Here is a 23,491-nt window from a genome sequence, read left to right on the forward strand (position 1 = left end):
ATCCAGTCCTGCAAAACTTGGACGTAGTTTCTTTACACGTCTGGAGAAGAAGGGCAAGAGCAATACCTTGTATTCCCTTTGCCTGCTCACCTTACTGTTCAAAAGCCAGGAATAGGTTGTCCTTCATATTCTTATTCTACATGTAGTGGTTCCCTGTCAGGAAGAGAAGGCTGGACAGGAGGGAGGGAACAACCAAACCCAGTTGTAAAGTCCACTTTAGGATTGTATTCTAAAAGGAGTAGTTCCTGCTTCCACAAAAACTACCGTGAAAGCTGTGATTTAAACAACTGTGCCATTTCAGTTGTGGTGGAATAGGAGCTCTACAGCAACAGCAGTATAAGCATGCTGTCTCAGCCCTCTTGTAGGGGCTTGGGTCATTTGAACAGGCCAAACGTTAAGCATACAAACCCAAAGAAGGTAAAAGCAACACCCGGCTCTTCTGGAGCAGAGAGCATAGCATAAATTTTTATGATTAATGTTGCTGTAATGGGAATTCCTATAATCCTTGAATTCTGTACCTGATGCTGAGAAGAGTTGTCTTCATGCCACCACCTTTCACTGGAGACAGTGTTGTTTTGTTTGGGTTGCTTTTTTCGTACTATGGAGGAATTAATTTTGTGTGAATAATCATGTCAGTCTTGCTGCATCTTCTGTGGGAAGTGAAAAGTTAACAGCCCTATATATATATAACACAGAATTAGAAATGCAAACTTCCAAAGAAAGCTGGGGCTTTTCTGGTGTTTCCTATTACTATTAAAAAAGGGCAAAAAATTTTAGGTAAATTGTCGTGAAATGTTTGGAAGGGAGTGGCCTGAATGCTCTGCTGAGGTTTGCTTTTTTGGTTTGTTTTGTTGGATTTTGGTGGGGAGAAGGTTGCTTGTTTTCCTGTCATTCAGACTTCTGATTAAGATATGTAAATAGTACTGGCATTTCTATAAAAGTGACTTCAGGCTACATTTTGAATAGGAGTGCAAGCCAGTCTTACAGTCACATGCAATTTGGTTAATCGCTAATTGGTGGAAAGGAGCAAGATGACTAAAGTAGAGGTGTCTCTTAAAGGTATTCACCTTTGATACAGGAAATCCTCATGAATTTCAGTACATGGTTGGACAGATACGTGTTTGTTCTTGTGTAAACAGTGTGTCAATACTCAGAAAATAACTGTTAAATACATTACCTTTTGTAGTTATGGAGTGTTGCTGTGGGAACTGCTTACAGGAGAAGTTCCTTACCGTGGCATCGATGGCCTTGCTGTGGCTTACGGAGTTGCTGTCAATAAACTTACTTTGCCCATTCCATCCACCTGCCCTGAACCATTTGCAAAACTTATGAAAGGTACCTGTGTTGTTTCTTTCTATCTATTTAAATAGTTGTGTTTTGGGGGTGTGTATCTTTGCCTGTAATAGTCATGGGGTTTTAAAATAAACACCCCCTTTGATAATGTGCTGCGTACAAAGTCTTTTGGTTTTCTTTACACAGCAATCTGGTATTAGGGACAGTTGAATGTGTTTCTGAGGAAGTCATACAGTATTACTGTGTACTGCTTAAGTTCTTCAGTAGTGACAAAGTACGTGCTTTTTTTGCTCTGGTTTTCCTTTTACACTCAAATTGCATTCATTTTGATAAGCTAGGATATACTACAGATCAATACAAAATCAAGATTAAAATCCCAAGGGGAACAACTGCAAATGCCATTTTTTCCCCCCGTTATTTCTTCCTAACAAACATGTTGTGAAAATAACTTTAAAGAGAACAAACTTTGTATGCTAATGGTTGTTTCCTTGTGTTTAATGAATTTCTTTACCTTTTATGTGTCCCTTCTGTGCAGTACTGTTAGCTTTGCTATTTCAGATCCTAAAGATAGAGATGAAAAAAATTTGACTATTAATACAAAAACAGTCCTGTGAGTACAGGTAGGTAGATACCTCTTCTGTAAACAGAAAATGGAACTAGGGGAGCCTTGCAAGTAAAGGGAACACGTTAGAACTGTAGGAACAATAGCAAGTAACTTGAAATTCATGTGATTTTTTCAAAGTTATATGTACTATTAAAAACTGATGGGATTTTGATAAATTCTAGAATGCTGGGAGCAGGACCCTCATATCCGACCATCGTTTGCCTTAATTCTTGAACAGCTTACTGCCATAGAAGGGGCAGTTATGACTGAAATGCCTCAAGAGTCTTTCCATTCCATGCAAGATGACTGGAAGTTGGAAATTCAGCAGATATTCAATGAATTGAGGACCAAGGAAAAAGTAAGTTTATTTTTGTAATTATATGGCAGGGAAAGGAGGGTATGTGTGTATGTGCATTTATGTGGTACAGCAGTTTTGAACTTTTGAATTGTGGCTTACCAATATAATACAAGAAACCTGTTTTAGGAGTGGAGATACACTTGAGAGGATGAACTATTTGGAAGAGAGGATTTACTCTCGTCATTAAAACATTATTAAGTTGCCTACTTGAGCTGGATATACTATTAAATTCCGTTAGTGCATTTCTGGACAGTATTTTAAGATAACTCTGTCTTGCAGCAAACTTACTTTAGAAAAAACATTTGAATGCTGTTTTTCTCAAATTCCAGACAATTTGCTTTTCCTCCTCCTTCTTTAACAAAAATAAACAGTACTGTCTGCTGAAACTATAGCTAGAGGTGTTTCAGTTGAAGTGAAATGTTAAGTTTGAGAGGAAATGTAATGTTACTGTAGTCAGAGTTGTCATCTGAACAGCCTCATTCAAGAAGCACAGGCAGTTGAAAAAGAAAGATACCCACACCAGTTTCCCAAAACAAAACAGGTTGTATATCTGTAAATGTGACACATAGGCTCTTTTTAAAGTGTGGTTTTTTTTTTGGATATTTGAATACATCAGCTAACAAACCAGAGTTTATTTAACCTTTAGCTAATCCTTCTAACCACTGAAGATTTTCAGCAGTTGAACAGTTGTTGAACAATTTCAGTTCTCGAACATTTTCCTCGGCTGTAGGGATGAAAAGCTTTTCATCCTTTTTTTACTGTATCATGTGGCTTATTTTCCAAAAATGGCATAGTGCTTTTATCTCTCCGTCCTGAACAGATTGATAATACTGATCTATTTTGGTGTTTCACTTTTGGAAATACTCTTGCCAGATATTAAGAAGATTGATTAGGTCAACCTTGTACTCATGAATCGGCAAATTCACTTTCTGTCATTTATGATGCAGATCCCTGTCACCGATCTTCTTTCCATGATGCATCTTTCCATGATGATATTGTATAATATGCTTGTGTTAAATGAGTGCTCACTTAATTGTCTTTACCCTCTCTTTTAGTTACTTCAGCTAGTTCTTAATTACCCTGAAGTTTATATTTTTCTTTAGCTAACTTGGTAAAGACATCAGCTGGAGTAGGCCAGGTGTCCTCTCGAGTCTGTTTTAGAAATGTTTCTAGTAGAAACAGATTCCTTCTTTGCAGGTCTTCCTTGCAGTATAATTATTGCCCAGTATATATTTGTTGCTATATTTCATGAAGTGGTAATAGATGAGGAAGAAGAGAATTGAGATGCAGTGACTTCTGAAGAAATCTTTATAAAAGATACGGTCACTTTGATAAAAGCAAATAATAAACTCTTGTCTTGCAAGTCACTGTTATTAGCCTTTGTCCCTCACTTCTCATCAAGTGTCACAAATGGCTGTTAATGGACTGTTGGTTGGTGAGGGATATGACATTACAGATCTACTGGAATATCAGCTTATGTGGTATCAGAATTTATAGATGACCACTAAGACTGCAGTATCATCCATAATAATCTTGCATACTTCCTATCTGCCTTTTTTGTCCACCCTCTGCTTTTCCTCTTCTGTTTCAGATCATGTAACTGGGCATTGTCTGTGTAGCCTCTGCCCTGCCTACAGTGGACATAGTGGTTGCTGGAGCTGTGCTGCGTGCCTCTGTAGCTGTCAGACCTTTTCCTTTCCCAGATAGGTTACAGTCCCTGAAGAGAGGGTAGAGAGTTGTCAGCCACTGCATTTACTTCCTGCAGCCTGCCATAGAACATAACTCTCTTTTCTGCTTCCAGCAACTGCTGAACCAGTCATTTCCCCCTTTTTACTCTGGGAGCATTTAGAATCATAGAATCATAGAACAGTTAGGGTTGGAAAGGACCTTAAGATCATCAAGTTCCAACCCCCCTGCCATGGGCAGGGACACCTCACACCTAAACCATGTCACCCAAGGCTCTGTCCAACCTGGCCTTGAACACTGCCAGGGGTGGAGCATTCACAGCTTCCTTGGGCAACTCATTCCAGTGCCTCACCACCCTTACAGTAAAGAACTTCTTCCTTATATCCAGTCTAAACTTCCCCTGTTTAAGTTTTAATCCGTTACCCTTTGTCCTATCACTCCAGTCCCTAATGAAGAGTCCATCCTCAGTATCCCTATAGGCCCCCTTCAGATACTGGAAGGCTGCTATGAGGTCTCCACTCAGCCTTCTCTTCTCCAGGCTGAACATCCCCAACTTTCTCAGCCTATCTTCATACAGGAGGTGCTCCAGTCCCCTGATCATCCTTGTGGCCCTCCTCTGGACTTGTTCCAACAGTTCCATGTCCTTTTTATGTTGAGGACACCAGAACTGCACACAATACTCTAGGTGAGGTCTCACGAGAGCAGAGTAGAGGGGCAGGATCACCTCCTTTGACCTGCTGGTCATGCTAAATTGTAACAGGCATTCACATTCAGATGGTTTTGGGGGTGTTTTTGTTCGTTTTGTTTTTTTCCCTGAAAGCAGTAGTCCAGTATGCAATTCCTTGTTGAAGAAAAATCTGACTAAATCAAGTTTCGGATTAAATGAGTTGGTGCAAAGCTTTGGGAGAGGAGTCACATTTTTGGTGTAAAAGTGAGTTAAGCTTAATTAGGGAGGGGAAAAGATAAAATGGAATTTACTTCTTATATGCCAAAGCAAATGCATCTCCAAAGGCATCTGCCCTAATTAGGTAAACTTGTTTGAGAATGAAAGCATGTAATTTCAACTTAGACAAGGTTTTCATATGTGCAGGCTTATTTAATTTGGCACATTGTTAATTTTGCTGTCAGGTACTGGGGAGAAAATAATGCCTATGAAGTATTTATATAATAATAGTAAGCCAAAAAAATGCTGCATGGAGTCTCATGCCTGTAAAGGAGGAATTTCCTCAAGGGCTTGCTGTAAATGAGTGATGGTGACGCCCACTCCAGGAGAAGATCACAATCTTCTTTTGACAAACGTTCTTGAGCAACTTAAATATAGAATTCTTTCCTAGCTTCTTTTCAATGGGTGTTTTAATTGTAGAGTGGTGTAGAAGCATTGCATATCTAATTGCACTAAGTCTGGCTTTAATTAGTTTATTTGGAGTAAATACTTAATCTCTCAGTGAGGAAGCACTACTACTTTTAGTAGACTGCCTGCGTTTTCAATATGGGCCCTCAAGTTTGTCCTAGTTACTGAGCTTTGTCCTGGCTTTGAGGGCAGTGAAGCATGGATGATCAGCAGTGTCTCCTAATACATCTTTATTACTGCAGTAATGCAGCAATAAACATATTTTCTATTTAAACTCTAAAGTACCTTTATTTTAAAACTGAATTCATGATGCTTCTGCTTCCAGCCCTTGTTTTAGGTTGTCCAGTTTGAATGGATGGGAGGAGGAGGAGGAAAGTGAAAATTTGCAGTGATCTCTAAATGAAGTGATTAAATACCTTAAACAAAAAGCAAAACAAAACAAGCCAACCCAAACACACAAAAAAACCCAAAAGCTTACATAATGGGGTGTAAGCAAGTTCCTTTGAATTTCCATGAGGCGGAATTACCTTTTGCAAAACTATGTATGTTAAGCAGCACAGATTTAAAAAAAAATAAAATAAAAAAAATCAAATATTGTCTTAAAGAAGCTCACTCAAAATTAGCAAACCATATGAAATTTGTCAGTCATTTCTATTGTATTTGAAAACAATAAGCAATATGTATATGCCGTGTTTGTAAAGAAACAAGTATCTTTGTGAGATACTTTTCACTGAACCAGTTTGCCTCCGTGCTAACCTGTCTTGACATCTGTAGTCTTTTTGGCAAGAGCGGAGCTGGTTTTTCCCCTCATTTGAAAACATCTGAGTAGTATAATTCAGGAGCTAATTATTCAATATATATTGCTTTCACTGTATGTGATAAGGCATTGTACTGGCATACAGTATTGCTGGATACTGATGAGCAGTCTGCTCTGAGAAAAACACCAAACTAAATCCCGAACAAGCAAAAAAAAAACCTGACCACCACCACAATTGTAAGGTTGTACAGTGACAAAATGAATTAATTTTAAATAGGAATAAGATTCTTCTATGCAGAACTTCTAGCATAGCTTAATTTCATATGCTCACTTTCTGTTTGAATTGGATTTCAGTTTCTCTCCAGGTAGCATTTACATAATTGTATGTAAAAATGAAAGATATATGTAATGAGAAACTTAAAGTATCAGTCCCATCATAGCTTCTCCTTTTCCTGTAGTCTCTTTTGTTAGCAGTACTGCCTATAACAACTGCCTTGTACTATGAAGGGAGGTCTACTTAAATTTCAGATATATTTTAACAGATCTTGAAGCTGAAGATAATTTTAAGGTGGTAGGTTTATTTATTTAAGGTGGAGATTCATTTACCTTGTGAAATTAACTATCTTCCTTACTAAAGCTCCTCCTTCTCCAAAATGGAAAAGAATAAAGGGGGAAAACCAACTATATTCTATGGGATTGATGGTTGGAGAGTCTGTGGTATACTTCAGTGGTTAGTAATTGTTTGATCTGATACAGATACCTGCTAGATTTTAATTAAGAAACAGCTGTCTTCTGTCTTATGACTTGGTTTATCCTATTACAGTAATCCTCATTTAGTGTAATACTGATTGCTTTTCTAGATAGAAAAGTGCTACTTTATACATGGCTGAAAAACAAGAAAGGTTAGAAAATTTAAGATAAAGATATTCATTTGTGTATTCGTCAGGTCATTTGCTTTATGTTACTGCATAGGGGCTATGTAAGAGCAGCCCTCATGCTGTGGAATAGTCTCTGATGTGAGGTACTTGGAGCTCATTATCTGCTAGACTGTAAGCTGATAATCTTTGATTGGATGTGTTGTCCCCATTGCCAGTGCTTAACTGCCCTAAGTGACTGAAGTTAAACGGTAAAGGAAATCTGTATAATGCTTGGTGTGTCTGGATATAGAATCTTGGTTTATGCAGAATGGAAGGTTGTCAGAAGGTTGCATGTGCCTATGTATATAGTGCGTCATGAAAATAAACTGGGAAATAAAACCTACTGTGCACTTCACATCTCCTTTAATGCAACCTTCACATTATTATTTAGTTTCACTGTGTGAATCTTATCTTCAGGAACTTCGATCACGAGAAGAGGAGTTGACAAGAGCAGCTCTTCAGCAAAAATCTCAAGAAGAATTACTTAAACGCCGTGAGCAGCAGTTAGCAGAACGAGAGATTGATGTACTGGAGCGTGAGCTCAATATCATGATATTCCAGTTAAACCAAGAGAAACCTAATGTAAAGAAGAGGAAGGGCAAATTTAAAAGAAGCAGGTTAAAACTTAAAGATGGACACAGAATTAGTTTGCCTTCAGGTTTGCTTTTTTCTTTTTTTAAGTTCACAATACATGTTACAATCAAACATGCACGCTTTCCATAGTTAATGTTAACCATGGAGTTCCATGGTTAATATTTTCAGCATTGGCTACTATTTTAATTCACTGCCAGGTCCTTCTACCCCAATAGTGCAAAGAAGTATGGTAGGAATTGTATATGCACCTCCCTATCTCCCCAAAACAGCTTATACGTATCATGTTCTTGTCAAGTAGTCCTCATTTCAGCTGGAAGAATTGTTGATCTGATTCAGCTGGAAGTCCCTCGCATCTGGAGGGAAAGGTTACTCGCATGGGAGCCATGTGGTTTAAGACTGGTTCAAAGTTCAGATTTTTGCCATTGTTCTCTTTGTGCAGATAGAAAACCACCTTTTTATCACATTCCAGAACTTTCTAACGTGATTAAGTATTAGTGCTGCTTGCCCTAAATGTTGAAGTACCTAGCAGAACAGCAGCACTTTGTGAAGGCTTGAGGTACAGGTGTAGTAGGTCCAAATTGCATGCTTATTACAGTCACAAATACAATACAGCGGTTCCAATCTTGGGTGCCTTGTTAAAAAAAAATACTGTAATAGCAACGGAAGATATTATTTCAAAATACCAATATGATATAATTTTAATGTTAGAGCATTTAATTCCACCCACGAACACATTAAAATGTCCTCTTTGCAAAAGAGGTGTGTTTGTACAGTTGGGTTTTTGTTTAGTGTTCCTTTTTAATGTTGCCACGAGATGGCGCTACGGAAACTCAGAGTTATGCTAGCGGTTGGAAAGCCTTCGGTAGTGGTTCCAGCATCTGGCGTTGATGGGCCTCCTTTCAGTGGCTTCCAGGGGAAATCTTGTCAGTTTATTACTAATGCAGTAAGAACTTAATTCCACACTAACACAGGCCTGACCAAATCATGGCTGTCTGGTAGGTGGAAACAGACAAAGAGATATGTAGAGTAGTACTGTTTCAGCGCTAGTGAAATAAGCTTATTTTTCCTTACTTTAAAAATAATTAAAAACAGTAAATAACATAGAAATCACACTACAGCCTCCCAGTCAAACATGTTAGGTTGGCTTATGCTGGATCACAAACTTAAACTAAATGTTTGGTCCTTTGTTTCCAGTTCTGCTCGTATTTAACTTGAAAATATGATTAAATAGTTTTATTCAGAATAACATAGCTCTTTGTTGTCAAGAATCATCAGGATGAACTTGTCCTTGAGGAAATTGTTGTAAGAATAGCATACAATCTAATTGCACTTATGATGGAGATTGAAGAGGGGCATATCGTAAAATTTTATTTCATAAAATTTTTCCTACTTGCCAATATTTGTTGGGTTTTTTTTTACTACATTGCTATAAAAAAAATGTATTTTGTCCTGCTTTTCTGATATGTTCCTAGATGTGACTTATTTGTTAACAGTACTTTTTATGTTGTATATGAATCGCATATTAAAAAAAGGCAAATCTGATTGCCATGAATATTGATTCATTTGAAGTGAAACACTGAGATTTTTCTTTCCCTTTGTGATAACCAACGAGACTGAATAACAGTTTGATGTAGATGTGTCTCATTTTGGTTCCAGTTGGACCTGCCTGCTTTTGTTGATATTAGTGCAAATCTATCGTACAGTGTCTGAAGGTGTGAAACTGTTTGACTCAAGTTCTAAATTATTACATTAAAAGTTAGTTTGTCAGTGCTTTTGATACAAACATCTCTTATGCTATCAAGTTTAATTCATTATATAGCTTTGTTACAAGTAGTACAGCAGCATAATCTTCTGAAGAGTTGTTTATTTAGAACTTTAAAACTGATTTGTTTTACTCTTTTGCAGATTTCCAGCACAAAATAACAGTGCAGGCATCCCCCAATCTGGATAAGAGGAGGAGTTTAAACAGTAACAGCTCCAGTCCATCAAGTAGTCCCACAATAATTCCTCGTCTTCGAGCTATACAATGTAAGTTTCCACCATTCCGTTTGTTAATTTGGTCAATAGAGACTACTTGTTCTATATGCTAAATGAAACACTAGTAGCAGTGTCTGACTCCAGCCAGATTTGTCTCATTTCTAGGTCTCTTAGCTTGTTCTAACATTTGCAATTTGTTCTTTGATGGGAGGGATATTCTTGCTAAAATGTTAACTAATTTTCAGTAATTCAGAATTATTGTGAATGCATTAAATAATTTTTATAACTTTAGGAGCTCATTTGTAAGCTGACTGAGATATAACAATGAAGAATCAAAATTTATAATGACAAAAGGCAAAGTATCATGTTTAAAACCGTGCAAAATGGAAATAAAGTTTTTATTAGATGTTGGAATTGATAAAATCAAGAAAGATTCAGGAAGCAAAGAAGTTGTGTAAGATGGAAAGGCCAAAGAATCAGCAAGCAACCCAGCTTGCTGTGTCAAAAGAGAAGCAAGTTTTAAGCAAATACAAAACCGTAAGAAAATAAAGAAGAAAGCCTGCTTTGGTTTTGGGTTTTTTTGTTTGTTTTTGTTTTTTTTTTAAACAGGAAGGAAACAATAAGATTGTGAGTCCGCTAGCAGGTCTACATTATTCTATGTATACTGATGATAGAAGGCAAGATGTGTTCATGTAGTCGAGGTATCATGAATATGGAAGAAAACTTTTTATACTGTTACAGTTAAGCCTGCATTTGTTTGGGAATTACTTATGTAGAAATAGAAAACAGTTCCTACAGGATTCAGTGCTTGCATTTGTACTGTCTGATCTCTTGTGCAAAGTAGATTATCTAATTACCAATATTCAGAGTGGACTGCCTTAAGCTTCTTTCTTTAAATAAAATCTGTGGAACTTGTTTCAACTGATTGCTTATGGATGATGACTGTCTTCTCCTGTAAGGGTAGTCACCTCTAAAGGAAATTACTTCAGATTCTGGCTTTATCAGATATAAATAAGAAGGAGGGGAAATAAAAATGGATTTTTCTGCATACTATTCTGTACCTAAAGATTTTTTTTAGTTTGGTTTTTTTTTTAGGTTTTTATTATATATTTTTTCACTAATGTGAAACTTTGTGTAAAGTTTGGATAGGAACCAGATCTCTCATCTTTGGAATATCCCTGCCCTTTCATTTTCAATGTCTAAAGGAAAAGGAGAAGTGAGATCTTTTCTGGCAGTAACTTTAGGATTTGTTTGAACTGTAACTGATACAGTTACCTGGGCAATGACCATTGCTACCCGTAAGTTATGGATCAAGGAGAGAGGTGGACAAACTCTGTCTTACTTTTCTTAATGAAAAGGAATTTATATTTTTTTTTCCCAAAAATATTAGCTAACACAGCATCTGTGTTGATAATGATTTCCGTACCTCAAACTGCATGGGGATTTTTTCTGTTGGTTGCTTTTTTTACTGCAGAAAGGTAAGAAAAGTTTTCCTTAGTAAGATGTCATCATAACATGTAAACAAGACTGTCTTATCTTTGATTCTCCTTGCTTTATGTAGAAATACTTGAAAACGAAGCAAGTGTCACGTATTGGCACGATTCTGAAAACTTGAGGGTTGTTTTTTTAAATGCCTTATGTAAGCTATAGCAGTGCCAGTCCTTGCATGTGTGCTGAGTGCCACTGGGGATCTTTCTTTTTTTTTGCTTTTTTTTTTGGGGGTTTTGTTTTGTTTTTTTTTTGTTTGATTTCACCAGGCATTTGCATTCGGAGGGCTAGAATATACAGGACAACATAAAGGCTCTCCTTTAAAAGTAATACACTTCTGTTTTTGAGTTTGGATCCCTAGACTTTACCTAAAAGCTTATCAGATTGCTCAGGAGTATCTGGCTGAAACAATTTAGCTTCCACACCCATTTGCACCTGTGCAAAATAAATTCTCTTTCCCACAATAACACTTTATCTTGATTTAACTTCAAAGTGTTGTTGTTTCAAGAAAACTTGCTCAAATACAGGTGAGTGGAACAGGCGTATCTAACAATTGGTTACTTGGTTGCTTCTCTTTGTCATGAGTAAGTCAAGCTTCCAAATCTGAAAGTTTTTAAAGTTAAAATAAAAATCTAGTTAATTGTAAATTTTGTTACTAAAACAAATCGAGCTGATTTTGAAAGGTGTTTTTAAGGGAGAAGGTCAACCAGGAAGATACATATGCCTGCTCCTGGAATGTGGCTGAAAAAGTGAATATAAAGAAGGCAAGTAGAGTGCTGCACTAGAGGGGAAGCTGTACTGGCTAGAAGATGTACGGTTAGGCATGAGGAGAGCACTTTGCAGCACAGGAGCAGCAGAGCCACCTCATTTATCATGCTATTATAACAGGCTAAACTATTTTATTTTTTTATTTTTAGGTCTCACTAGCATAGCTGTAAGCATGCTACATAGATAGCAAGTTACTTTTCTAGTTAGTCATATGTGAAAATCTGCTTGCCTGAGTCTGGTCCTAGAAGTAGGATCCTCTAAACCCTGCTGTAAAAACCTGCTATCAAAAGACACTTAATGCCTTTAGATACCTGGGCTCAATGAACCAAAGATAAAAATATAAGGCAAACAGTTCCATTTCTGAAATCAGCTTGACTAAGACCTCTACTACATTCTCTTAATTTTTCCTCAGTGATTCCCAAAACAGATACACACACAACTAATGGCCGAAGAAACAGTGTATATGTGTACCAGCAAGATGTAGATATCACAAGTGAATGTGAACTTCCCATTGGGGTTATGAAAAAAGGCAAGATTTCATTATGTTTCAAAGGGGCTGGTTCTGTTTAACAGTGGAGACAGTGACAGACTAAGCATTTAATGAAAGTTAGACGCTGTAAAAGTGTAATTTGTTTTGGTGTAGTGAGAAAGAAAATGTTAATCATTGTCACAATTGGAATATTTTATTTTTAATACCAGTTGTTTCACAGCATATATTTTCTTCATTGGAATTTAAGTGCTCAGTCTAACTCACTTGTCTGAATTATCTAAATATAGGTTCTCAGTTAGATGAAGCATGGAAAATATGATTGTTTCACTGCTTATCTTTAGTTTGGGTCTCTGGTTAGCTCATACATTATTTTTCTTGCTTGTTCATCTTTTTGTATCAGTGCAGCTTGTGTGGTGGTTTTGGTCTGGTGGTTCTGGTAAAAGAAAAAACATCTCAAGTTTTGTCTACTAATCTTAAAGTGTCAAAATTGTTTTGCAACAGAGAAAATATGCTGTCAAAATAGCTTGGGTTTAGAAATGCTATTTATATATGGGGTTTTTTTGGTCTGTTTTTAAATCCAATATGTAGTAACTTCAGATGAAAGCAACAGAACTTGGGGAAGGAGCACAACTTATCACCAAGAAGAGTTTGAAGATGTGAAGAGAAGTTTTAAAAAGAGAGGTTGTACATGGGGACCAAGTTCCGTTCAAAGCAAGGATCGTGCAGATTGTAAGGACAAGTATGTCTACTACATTTTGTTTGTTTGATGGTACTAAGCCTTCTTGATAACTGAATCGCTAACAAATAGTGAGTGAGAGATGTTCTGCAGTCTCTAGTTACAGATAAAATTCAGTCCTACCTTTTAACTGATTTAGGAATTTACATTAGTAATAAATAGCACCCCCACATAGACTAGGAGATAAAACATTTACTTGTATTAAAGTTTTAGAGTCTCTTATCTGTTGCTCTTTATCTCTGGTTTTTGAGACTTGGAACATACTGGGATGCTGAGCTACTAATGCATACCAGACATTTATGGCTTGTCTTTCCTGCCCTTCATCATACTGACTTGAAGAAGTATAAAGCATGGCCCCAAGTGGGCACTTCCAGTACAATTAAAGAAGACTGGCTTCACATACATGATGCAGAAGTCATTCCAGCAACATCATTTACACTGACAAACATGGGTTGAAATGGTTCTGAAAATCAATTGGACACCTTCACTTTCAGATTATTTTTTCTGATTGCTCAGAAGTGGAGATTAGCAATTCTATCTGAAGCAAGTGATCCTTTTTCCTTGTCTCTTTTAATAGTATAATTATTTATAGCACCTTGGGTTTTTTTGTTGGTAGAGACATCCACCTGTAGCAGAAATTGATTCCAGGCCATCTACTGAAACTGGAAGTATGATATTTTTTGTTAGCTTTACAATGGCTGTGTTTAATAAATTTCCAATATTGACATAATTTCTTTGACCCTGTGAAACTGTTGTCCAGGTCTTCACCAGCTTTTGTTCTTAGGTGGTCAAGGCCTGTTTTTCATTGGCTTTAAATTTTTGTCTTGCATGCCTTTTATCTCGTATTCATTGTATCAATTGATAATCATATGACTCTCTGCTATATAATTTTTTTTTACCTTTGGGAAGCTTTACTGTTTTCAAGTTAAGTACTACATGTTTATAGTTTAAAAAGAAAGATGTTTTGGTAATTTTCCGTCAAAGTGCATAAGCATGGTAATATCAAAATAACTTCTTATTTCAGAATAAGACCCCTTTCAGACGGCAGTAACCCTTGGTCAACCATTTTAATGAAAAATCAGAAGGGTGTTCCCTTAGCTTCACTATTTGTGGACCAAGGTAAGAGCTATTTTTGAAAAAGTGAAAGTTGTCATTTAATGGCATTAAGTATACCTCCAGCGTTGTACTGCTTGAATTCCTCAAGGACTGTGCAGATTATTAGAAGAGTAGTCATGCTGCAAATCATTTTTCTGTGGAAAAACAACAAAATCCTGTCTATTAAAAACACAACTGTTAAAATCCTTACATTTCCATCATTAGCAGCTAAGAAATGTACATGGTGTGTGATGTACAGATGTGGGTTTTCCCCCACTGCAGTCACCACTTTAGATGGTGGGTTTGTGTTTCCTTTTTTTTGTTGTTGTTGTGTTTGGATTTTTTTTCCCTCTTTAGAAATAACTAAATTAATAATTGTCTGGGCATTTAAATGATCATCAATGACTTTTAATGTTAGTGGGCTGTGCACAGTTGTGTAAAAAAAAAAAAAAGGTCATAGTTTAAAAATATGTAAGCCCTGATGTATGCCCAGATATCAGTTTCCTGATTTTTAAATGGGACTCATTCTCTAAATTTTCATGGGAAAAAAAAAAAGTAAACTTAAAGTTGTTTAGGTAACATTTTGGGGTTTACAGGTAAACTACAAGGAAAAATGTACCTAATCCCCTAAGGATCAGGAACATGATAGCCATATGTTGATTTTTATGACTGCTACTGTAATGTGCTATAGCTCTACAATATCCATAATAATTTTCAAATTTACACACACTTTCAATACTACAGATTCTTTTATCTGAGAAAATTAAATTACCAGTGTCAGGGGAAAAAAAAAAAACCTGTGATATAAATTGTTGTCCATACCAGTGGCTAGATTTTTCCTAGCTGGAAGAAGAAATGGTAAGCTGCTTGGATGCTGTTGTGTTTTGGTTGGGTTTTTTTTTCCCCCTAGGAAAAAGGCATTTTTGTCTTCATCAAGCTTCACAAATAGTAATTTTACAGATGTATTAGCTTACTTCTAAACCCCTGTATACAGAGAGGATTATACAAGTTTACATATTTGCATTTCAAATATTTCTGTGTTTATTTTGTAGCATTCAGTAGTTTATAGTAGAATAACATGTGCAGGTCAAATTATACCTTCCATTTTGTCGTTAGGTGTAAGGTGTCAGATTTACATTGTACTCTGGAGCACCATGACCTTATGAATTGCCTGGAAAAGCTTCCAGCAAATTGCTGGATTTTGGAACACAGCTTAATTGAAAGTGTTGTAAAGAATGTGTTCCAGATCTTACCTGGCAGATTGTAAATAGTAAATTACTTAACTGTAATCCATACACCGAAATACTTTCCATGTTATTTGAAAAGCACTACAGAAGTGTTGCAAATCCTCAAATATCACAGAAAATGCAAAGAAAATATCTGCTCTTGAACTGAACTGAGTGCATAAAGGTTGGGAGATACATTAAGCATCTCTTAAAATAAAAGTCTTCCAGATGTGGAAAATGTAGTTCATTTGCAGTTAACTTACATACTCGGGAAGATTTATCTGCAAGTTTCTTCTAATAGTTTGCTTTTGATTTGCTAAAAAGATGAAATTGTAGCAAAATGGTACTTCTGCTATTTTAAAAACTCTCAAGAGTACATGAAGAGATTTAGGCTTAGGGTGTGTTTCTGGATCTTACAATGAAGTCTCTGAACTTATGACTGCATCTAAAGGGGGTGTATAATATACCTCAAGATTAATGCTTCTGTGAGTGGAAGGAAATCATGATGTACATATGCAGACATGCAATAAAAAAATAGCTGAATTGCAATCTTAAAGTGTACTGTGATGTTTTATAGGTGTCTGTACTGATAAGAAGCTTCTCCCTGAAGGTTTGGACAGTAAAAGACCAAAGCCTATTAAGTTGCCGAGTCAGGCCTATATTAATCTACCTCTGTGGAAAGATGATCAGGGAGAGAATACACTAGAACATGAGAGCTTTGAAGAAGGAACCTCTGCTAGTTCTACCAATAGTACTCCTCAAATGACACCTACAAACAGTCTGAGCAGGACGCTGCAGAAAAAGAAGACTGATTCAGTGCTGTATGGGTGTGCTGTCCTGCTTGCATCTGTTGCTCTGGGCTTAGATATCAGAGAGCTGAACAGACCACAGGGTCCAGATGAGCTCTTGCCTAAGGATGAGAAGAAGAAGCGTGATGGAATATTTCAGCGAGCTTCAATATTTCGTAGGAGTGCCAGCCCTACACGACTACAGACCAAGAAAGAGGAAGCAAGTATTCCAACCCTAAATCCAGCTGCAAATACTGTGAATCTTCTCTCTATGCCCTCCATTTCTACAAAATGTTTACTTCAGCCTGACAGTGAAGATGCATTTGTAAGCACTGTGCTTGACGACTGTGGTCCATGTAGTTCTACTGATGACTTTTCATCTGAAACATCAGAAAGTAAGAGAGAACAGAGGATACAGCTGGCTCCTAACACGGTTTCTACTCGATTAAAAACTCAGCCTTTTGATCTTTGTCAGAAGGAAGAATCTCAAAATCTGCAAAATGATTCCTTGACAAAGTTAAGTGTGTTGGGTCACAGACGAACTTTATCAGATGGGAATAATTTTCAGACCACAGGTGGGTAATTAAGAAATTAAAATGTAGGAAATTTTTAAAAATAGAAACAGAAAACATAGAGAAACTATCCATTCACTAATGAGATGCTAAGATTTTTGTTAGTTATGTGTTAGCTGAGCCACAGTAACTGCCTGGGGGTAAGCCCTTTGTGTCTGAACCCTGTCTAAACCACCTGCACTTGCATCCTGTTAAGAGTGTGGGTATGGAGATCTAAAGGGAAGAGAGAATTCATTTTAAGGCAATATCTGTTTTTCATCAGGTATTAAAAAAATAGGTTTCCCTGGTCTTTTCATGTCGTTGAGAACCTGCTTTTCTTGAAATGTACTGTCTTAGCATTAAGGCTGAAATAAACTGAGAATGTTCAGGTGCATGCATTAGGTTGTTGTGGACTTTCTGAGAGAGTACAGTTGTTTAATACAGTTTCACAGCCCACTTTGGGGAGTGATTGAGCATCATTCTAGTGCTGCACACTTACTAACTTCAAGAAAAACAAGCCTGGTAAGTGTTGATGTGCTTACTTGACCTAGAAGTTATATCACATGCTCTATAAATCCTTAAGTTAAGCTGCTGGTAAAAATTTAAGATGGAAAAAGGGTCTTTTAAGTGGTTTTCATGTAAATGGATAAGTTTGTAATTAGTGAGTTTTCAGAAAGAAGTTCTAAATTTTAGTGCTGGTGTTCTATGGTGGGTTAAATATAATATTCTTCATGGCACTCTATGCATATGTGGTATGCATAGTAATACCACATATATAAGAACTGGAAAAATTTGTGAGGCTTTAATATTAATATTCATCCTCTTACTGGGAGGTTGATGCATTGTCTATATATCTCCTTTCGTGACAACAAAAAAAATTTGCCATGGCCTCTGACAGAGTATAGATGCAAATACATTATTTGAGTGATGCTGGTCATCGCTTAGGCGACTTCCCACAAATGTACAAGCATCTTAATTTTTCCAGTGGGGGAAAAAAGCCACAGGTGTTTGCAGCAACCTTGTTTTACTAAATGGCAAGGAAATCAAGAAGTCACATGGTTTAAATTGGCTTTTTTTTTTTGTTTGGCCTTTCCTTTCTCCTAGCTAATGGATTTGCTTCAACCAATGTTGACTCCACATTACCAGTTCTATCAGTTACTGGAACTCTGCACTCTCCATCTGTTCAACAAAGAAGCAGTCGCAGTGGTGTTTCAGCTGAAAAGCAAAGCGCTGTCAATATTATATCAAGGCCTCGACCTTCTTCTCTCAGAAGTAAAATCGATTCATGGCAGATTATTCCACATATTATTAAACCAAACTCTAAAGACTCTGAATGTTTAGAGGGTGGTGTAGGTCCAGATGTTACCTTCTTGCCAGATACTGAGAAAAGAACTAACTGCCACATGCCCTCATTACTTGATATTGATGTGGAAGGTCAAAACAGAGACTGTACTGTGCCTTTATGTAGAATGAAGAGCAAAACTTGTCGACCATCTATATATGAACTGGAGAGAGAGTTTCTGTCATGAGTGTCTTTCATTTTTAAAATGTTTGCTTTCTAAAGGGGAACAAATACAAAATTCTTGTCAGTCTGATGCTTTGTGCTGCTGTTTCCTGATGTACTGTGACAAAGAGTACCAAAATTATTAAAATGGGCAGCTAATCAAGAAAGCGTAGTAGGTGCCTTTTTCAAATGTTACTTGGAATCCTAGCTCATAACTCTAAAAGCACAGTGCTGCAAAATAGTGTCGTAGGTGAACTTTATAAGCATATTTTGAACATGCCCACCTCCCTCTGCAGTGTCACAGAAGTTTTCTTCAAGTTTGAGGGATTTTGCTAGAAATCTAACTTTTGCACATTGGAAAAATGAATGACATACAGTAAGGGTGCGTTCTGACAAGAAGAGTTTTGCCTAAGTGGTTTTCTCCAGCTTTCCTCTGTGGCCTGTAGAATTAGGGATGGGGGCAGGGGATTTAAGCTCCTGGTTGCAGGAGGCTAAGTTCACTGCTCATTAAGTAACTGGTTACTTTTTGGCATTTTATACTGAAATTGGTTAAGGACTAGCAGCTGAATTGCCTGATTTTACCCTTGGGTTTTCTGAGAGCTTTTAACTGTGTGCATTAGTTTCTCCAGAAAGTTTAACTGCTTGTATAAACACTTCGGTTTCAGCCACCATATCGATTTGAGCGGGTAAACTTCAGTATAGCAATTGGATTAAAGGTATTTGACATACTTTATAATGTGAAACAACATTCCTTGTAGGTAAGGATACACTGGAACGTAAATATTTGTACTCTTAACCTTTTGAAGACTACAGTGTTTGCACTGAAAACAATATTCGTGGTTTGGAATTTTTTTATTTGTGGAGGGGTTTGACCCCCTTCTTGTTTTTTAAAACTGCTGCACCTTGTATTGAGGAAAGATGATGAGTTTAAGGATGATTGGTTTTGGCTTCAGTGAGATGGAGTTGCATTTTACTACACTCAGATTTTAAAACTATGATAATTTAGTATTAAATCTTTCAAAATAAGCTCTGCAGCTTTTCTTCCTAAAGTTACTACTGAGTGCCTGGTTATTCTTCTTTAGGAATGGAAAGACAAACAGATATGCTTGATGGGTTTTCAGTGATAGAATGGTTCAAGAGAATTCCAGGTAGTTAATTGTGGAGGGAGGAACATTAACCTTGGTAACACTGATTAATTTTTTGCAGTATCACTAAGTGATTTAAATAAAACCAAATGTACAGTGTACTTCCCCTGACAAAAGCATTTCTACAATTAGAGGAACATCCCTCATATTCCAGTATTTGAAGTCTTTTAATGTTGCATATCATTTGACATTTAAGTAGTCTTCATAAATAGAATTAGATCCTGTTAGAATAAAAGTACTGTGTTCCCATCAGAATACTGTTTTGTTGAGATCTTTGTTTTAAATGCTTGCTTCTTCTTTGCTCTGGAGTCTGGGAGTGCAGTTGTTAAATAGAATACACAATTGCTTAAAGCTTCAAAACCAAGGGATTAAAAAAAGAAGCCTCTGTTCTAAGACTGGTATGCAGTACAGTGGCTACCTGGAGGATAACAGATAATTAAACGTACGAAATCATAAAGTCTTAATCACACAGAGCAGAACATAGAAAATGCAACTTCCCGGTTCTCCAGGTGAAAGCAGAAAAGTATTAGTTTACCAAAAGTAAAGACATAACCACTAGTTGTCTGTAAAAATACATGCTTGCATAGCAGATTATTGCATTTTGTTCAAACCTGTTTCTATTTCAATGTTCTTAGTTTTTTGTCAACATTATTCAAGTTGCATACTGCTCTTTGTCTTTCAAGTTTAATTTCATCAGAACACTTTAATAGATGAAATCAATTCCAGTTTTAATACAAAATGTTTTTGTAAAGTCAAGTTGGGTAATGCACATGGATCAAAAAGTATAGTTTGACAGCAGATTTATCTTGAAGGCTTAATTAGAATTTTTGAGCATTATGTATATTTCAACTCTTTCTTGATCAATTATTCCTTTGTAATACTGCGAGCAGAGGAGTTGATTGTATTACGTGTTCCTGAAGAAAGTATCTGGCTTTCTACAGGAAAATCTCAGGTGCTGAAGTACTTTGACTTGTAAACTTCTGTTTTGTTCTGTACTTTTAAGTTTCGTATAATTTTAAATGTTGAATTTTGCGCCCTGTGTTTTGGAATCAGTAGTATCTGCATAAAAAGCACTTTGTGAGCTGTATTGTTTTCACTTATCAGTGGCTTATCCCTTGTAATGAAACAAAGATTTCTGTTCCTGTTAAATTGCTAATTTCCACCCCCATAAGAGTGGGGTGTGATATGACCAGCCCAGTGTGTTGTAACTCATTTAGGAGTTTGTATTCCACCTCTTATTCTGAGACTGTTTAGGTGAGCCTTCTCAAATATTTCTCTTGTGTGATACAAGCGTTTTGTTTTTTTCTAAGCTATAGTCTATAGTGCTTTATAATTGTTTTCATAGTTTAAAATTATAGGCCAGTCTTCACTGAAATTAAAAAGAGAAAAAGAAGAACATACTGCAGTTATGATTTCACAGTCTGTATTTCACTTGTCACCAGAGAAACTTTTTATAAAGGTATGGGAATCTGGTATACGTTAAGTGATCCGTCTTGGTTAAAAGTATATTTATTTCAATGTAGGTTAATAGCCTGACCAAATAATAATTTATGTTAACTGTTTTAGCATAAAACTGAAGGTGCTCACAATACAAAGGTTAAGAAAAACACTTGACATGCTGTTTTACAAAACCTGTTGATTTAAATGTTTTTATTTAAAAAAATAAATGTTTTGTAGCTACTGTATTTCAAAGTGATCTGAATTTTCTTGGAAAATATATTGTATTGTTAACAATACAAAGGAGTTCTCTGGTGAATAACCAGAAACTATAGACTATGATCAGCCTGTTCTTAGAACATTAAAATGTAATTTTTGCTTTAAGATTAATTATCCAGTACAGTAACATGAATGTTCCTGTAATTTCTTGCAATTGATGTGGGCAGAAACATATGGTATAAGCTTGTTCCTTCTTTCATGTGACTGTAATATGTCTTTTGATGCTTTTACGATGTTGGCTGGGTATCCTGGAGGAGGTAGAGCAGTGGATGTAAATATATTTGCATCTGATTCAGCATCAAGAACAAAGGTAAGAAATACATATTTCTGTTGTGGGTTTTTTGTTTTTGGAGGAGGGGTTTTGTTGTTTCAATTGGTGGGGGTCAGTACTTTGTGGTGTGAGGGGTTTTTTGCTTGTTTGTTTTCTCGGGTTGTTTTGCTTGGTTGGTTTTTTTTTAGGCAAATGAAGCTGGTATTTTCCTTGCAATATTTTCTAACACCTTTTGTGAACTTCCCTTTTGTCTTCCCCCATCATGCCACAGGTGTGTTAGCCAGTTTGTCGGTAAGGAGAAGATGAAGTATCCGTTTGTAGAGTGGCAACAGGCAATATATAGCAGAATTTTTAATGGTGCTGTGAAATTTAAGGCTTAAACCCAATCCTTTAAAAAGACATGTCTACATAGAGCTTTCAGTGAGGCTGTCTAGATAACTAATATTTACATGGCCTTTGAGTGTCAGTGTTGAGCCCAGATGATAAAACAAGCTGCAAAACCAGTTTATTTTAGACAGTGTTACAATGGTAATAATAAGATCTGCATACAAGTGTGTGGTAATGGAAAAGCTCCCATTCTCACTAGCCACCTTGTAGTATAACTAGTCAAATCACTATAGTGCATGCATTATGAGGAGCGAATGAGACTGTTATCTAGTACATTTTTTGATGTAAGTCAAGGGTTCTCAAGATTGCAATATTAGGTGTTTAAATTAAGGCCAGAGTCCTTGCAAGTGTGTAATGTTTAATTGTCTTTGTGGCACTGCACTGGGTGTGCGCTAGTGAGTCCATCTCTCTTGCACTGCGGAGTCCAGAACTGTACCCAGCACTCCAGGTGTGGCCTCACCAGTGCTGAGTAGCGGAGAAGGATAATCTCCCTCAACCTTCTAGCAATGCTTCTAAAGCAAAATACCATTGGCCTTTAAGGACACATTGCTATCTTATGTTTAGCTCGGGGTCCGCCAGGATCCTTGGATTTTTTTTTTGCAGAGCTGCTTCCCCGGATGGTTGGCTCTCAGTGTGTACTGGTGCATGGGGTTATTCCTCCTCCCACTTCATGAGATTCCTCTAAGCCCAGTTTTCCAGGTCTCTGAATGGCAGCACAACATCAGGTGTGTCTGCCACTCCTCCCAGTTTTATATCATCTGCAGGCTTGCTGAGGATACACCCTGTCCCAGCATCCAGGTTATTAATGGCAGTGTTAAATGGTATCAGCCCTAGTATCAACCCCTGGGGTACTTCACTGCTAACTTGTGACATTTAAGCAAGTTGTAATTAATATGATCTAATATTTTATTCATGTCATGTAAAAGATTTTTCCTATGTGTTTAGATAATTGCTATTCTTCAAGTACTTTCAGAGACCTTTTTTTCCCCATTTCAAAAATAAAGGCATAATGACTATTCTCACATCTAGTCAGTTGCTTTCAGTAGGTTTAGATCTGACATCAGGATGGCCAAGCTCAGTCCTTAATGTAACATCTTGTATTTATTCAGATTCTTTTCACTTTGCTTTAAAAGTAGAGTCATCAATTCAGCGTGGGTGACTGAACTAATTAAACTTCAATCAAATGTCAAATCTAGTGTTACTGAGTGATCAGTATGAGGGCTCTGCAATACTGCTAAATAGACTTTATACAAACATTTGTATTACATCTGAGAACATCAGTTTTCTCTCCCGACACAACAAAGTATGTAGCTGCAGGGTCTGATAACTACAATCTCTTGTGGCTTCTGAAGGCATTCGTGAATACTTTAGTCTCCAAAGGGAACGCAAAGAGGGCACAACAACAAACTCCTTGGCAGAAAGCTGTTGGCACTTCTCCAAGGAAAGGTACCCAACATAGCCATGCCTACTGAAACTGCAGAGTTCTTTGCACACCATAGGATTTACAATTGCTTCATTGTCCTGTCTCCCTGCCAAGAGCTCATCTATATCTAAGACCTTTGATGTAGCAGTAGTCACTACGAATAGTCTGGTCATCTGAGGGCTTGCTAGTCATTATGAAAGCAGTGGGAGACTGCATATTTAGGCCCCAGGAGAAAACGGAAAGAATGAGACTTCATTCCCCTTGCTGTTTTGCAAATCACTTGAATAATTCAAAAGTTTCTAAACTCCCTTTTACGGCAGACTAGGTAAGGAAATGGTATTTTGCAGACCTTTTTTTACTGCCTGC

At 36.9% G+C, this 23,491-nt stretch overlaps 1 protein-coding gene across 2 annotated transcripts in view; it reads left to right on the plus strand.

The window, feature by feature from the left end:
* Positions 1-21,013, plus strand: part of MAP3K21 (mitogen-activated protein kinase kinase kinase 21) — a 42,166-nt gene extending 21,153 nt beyond the window's left edge. Inside the window, exons 3-11 of one of the 2 annotated variants that reach the window (XM_057407051.1) lie at positions 1,187-1,335; positions 2,080-2,255; positions 7,384-7,624; positions 9,466-9,588; positions 12,206-12,322; positions 12,872-13,022; positions 14,044-14,138; positions 15,918-16,703; positions 17,784-21,013. In XM_057407051.1, coding sequence (XP_057263034.1) covers positions 1,187-1,335; positions 2,080-2,255; positions 7,384-7,624; positions 9,466-9,588; positions 12,206-12,322; positions 12,872-13,022; positions 14,044-14,138; positions 15,918-16,703; positions 17,784-18,208 — 2,263 coding nt within the window. In that variant the 3' untranslated portion in view covers positions 18,209-21,013. The remainder of the gene's footprint in view (positions 1-1,186; positions 1,336-2,079; positions 2,256-7,383; positions 7,625-9,465; positions 9,589-12,205; positions 12,323-12,871; positions 13,023-14,043; positions 14,139-15,917; positions 16,704-17,783) is intronic. The other variant, XM_057407052.1, reaches the window with a different exon arrangement.
* Positions 21,014-23,491: the final 2,478 nt, after the last annotated feature.

Source organism: Pezoporus wallicus, unplaced genomic scaffold (assembly GCF_028554395.1).
Source record: "Pezoporus wallicus isolate ANWC-B61680 ecotype Strahan unplaced genomic scaffold, APGP_CSIRO_Pwel_v1 scaffold_6362, whole genome shotgun sequence".
Taxonomy (NCBI): domain Eukaryota; kingdom Metazoa; phylum Chordata; class Aves; order Psittaciformes; family Psittacidae; genus Pezoporus; species Pezoporus wallicus.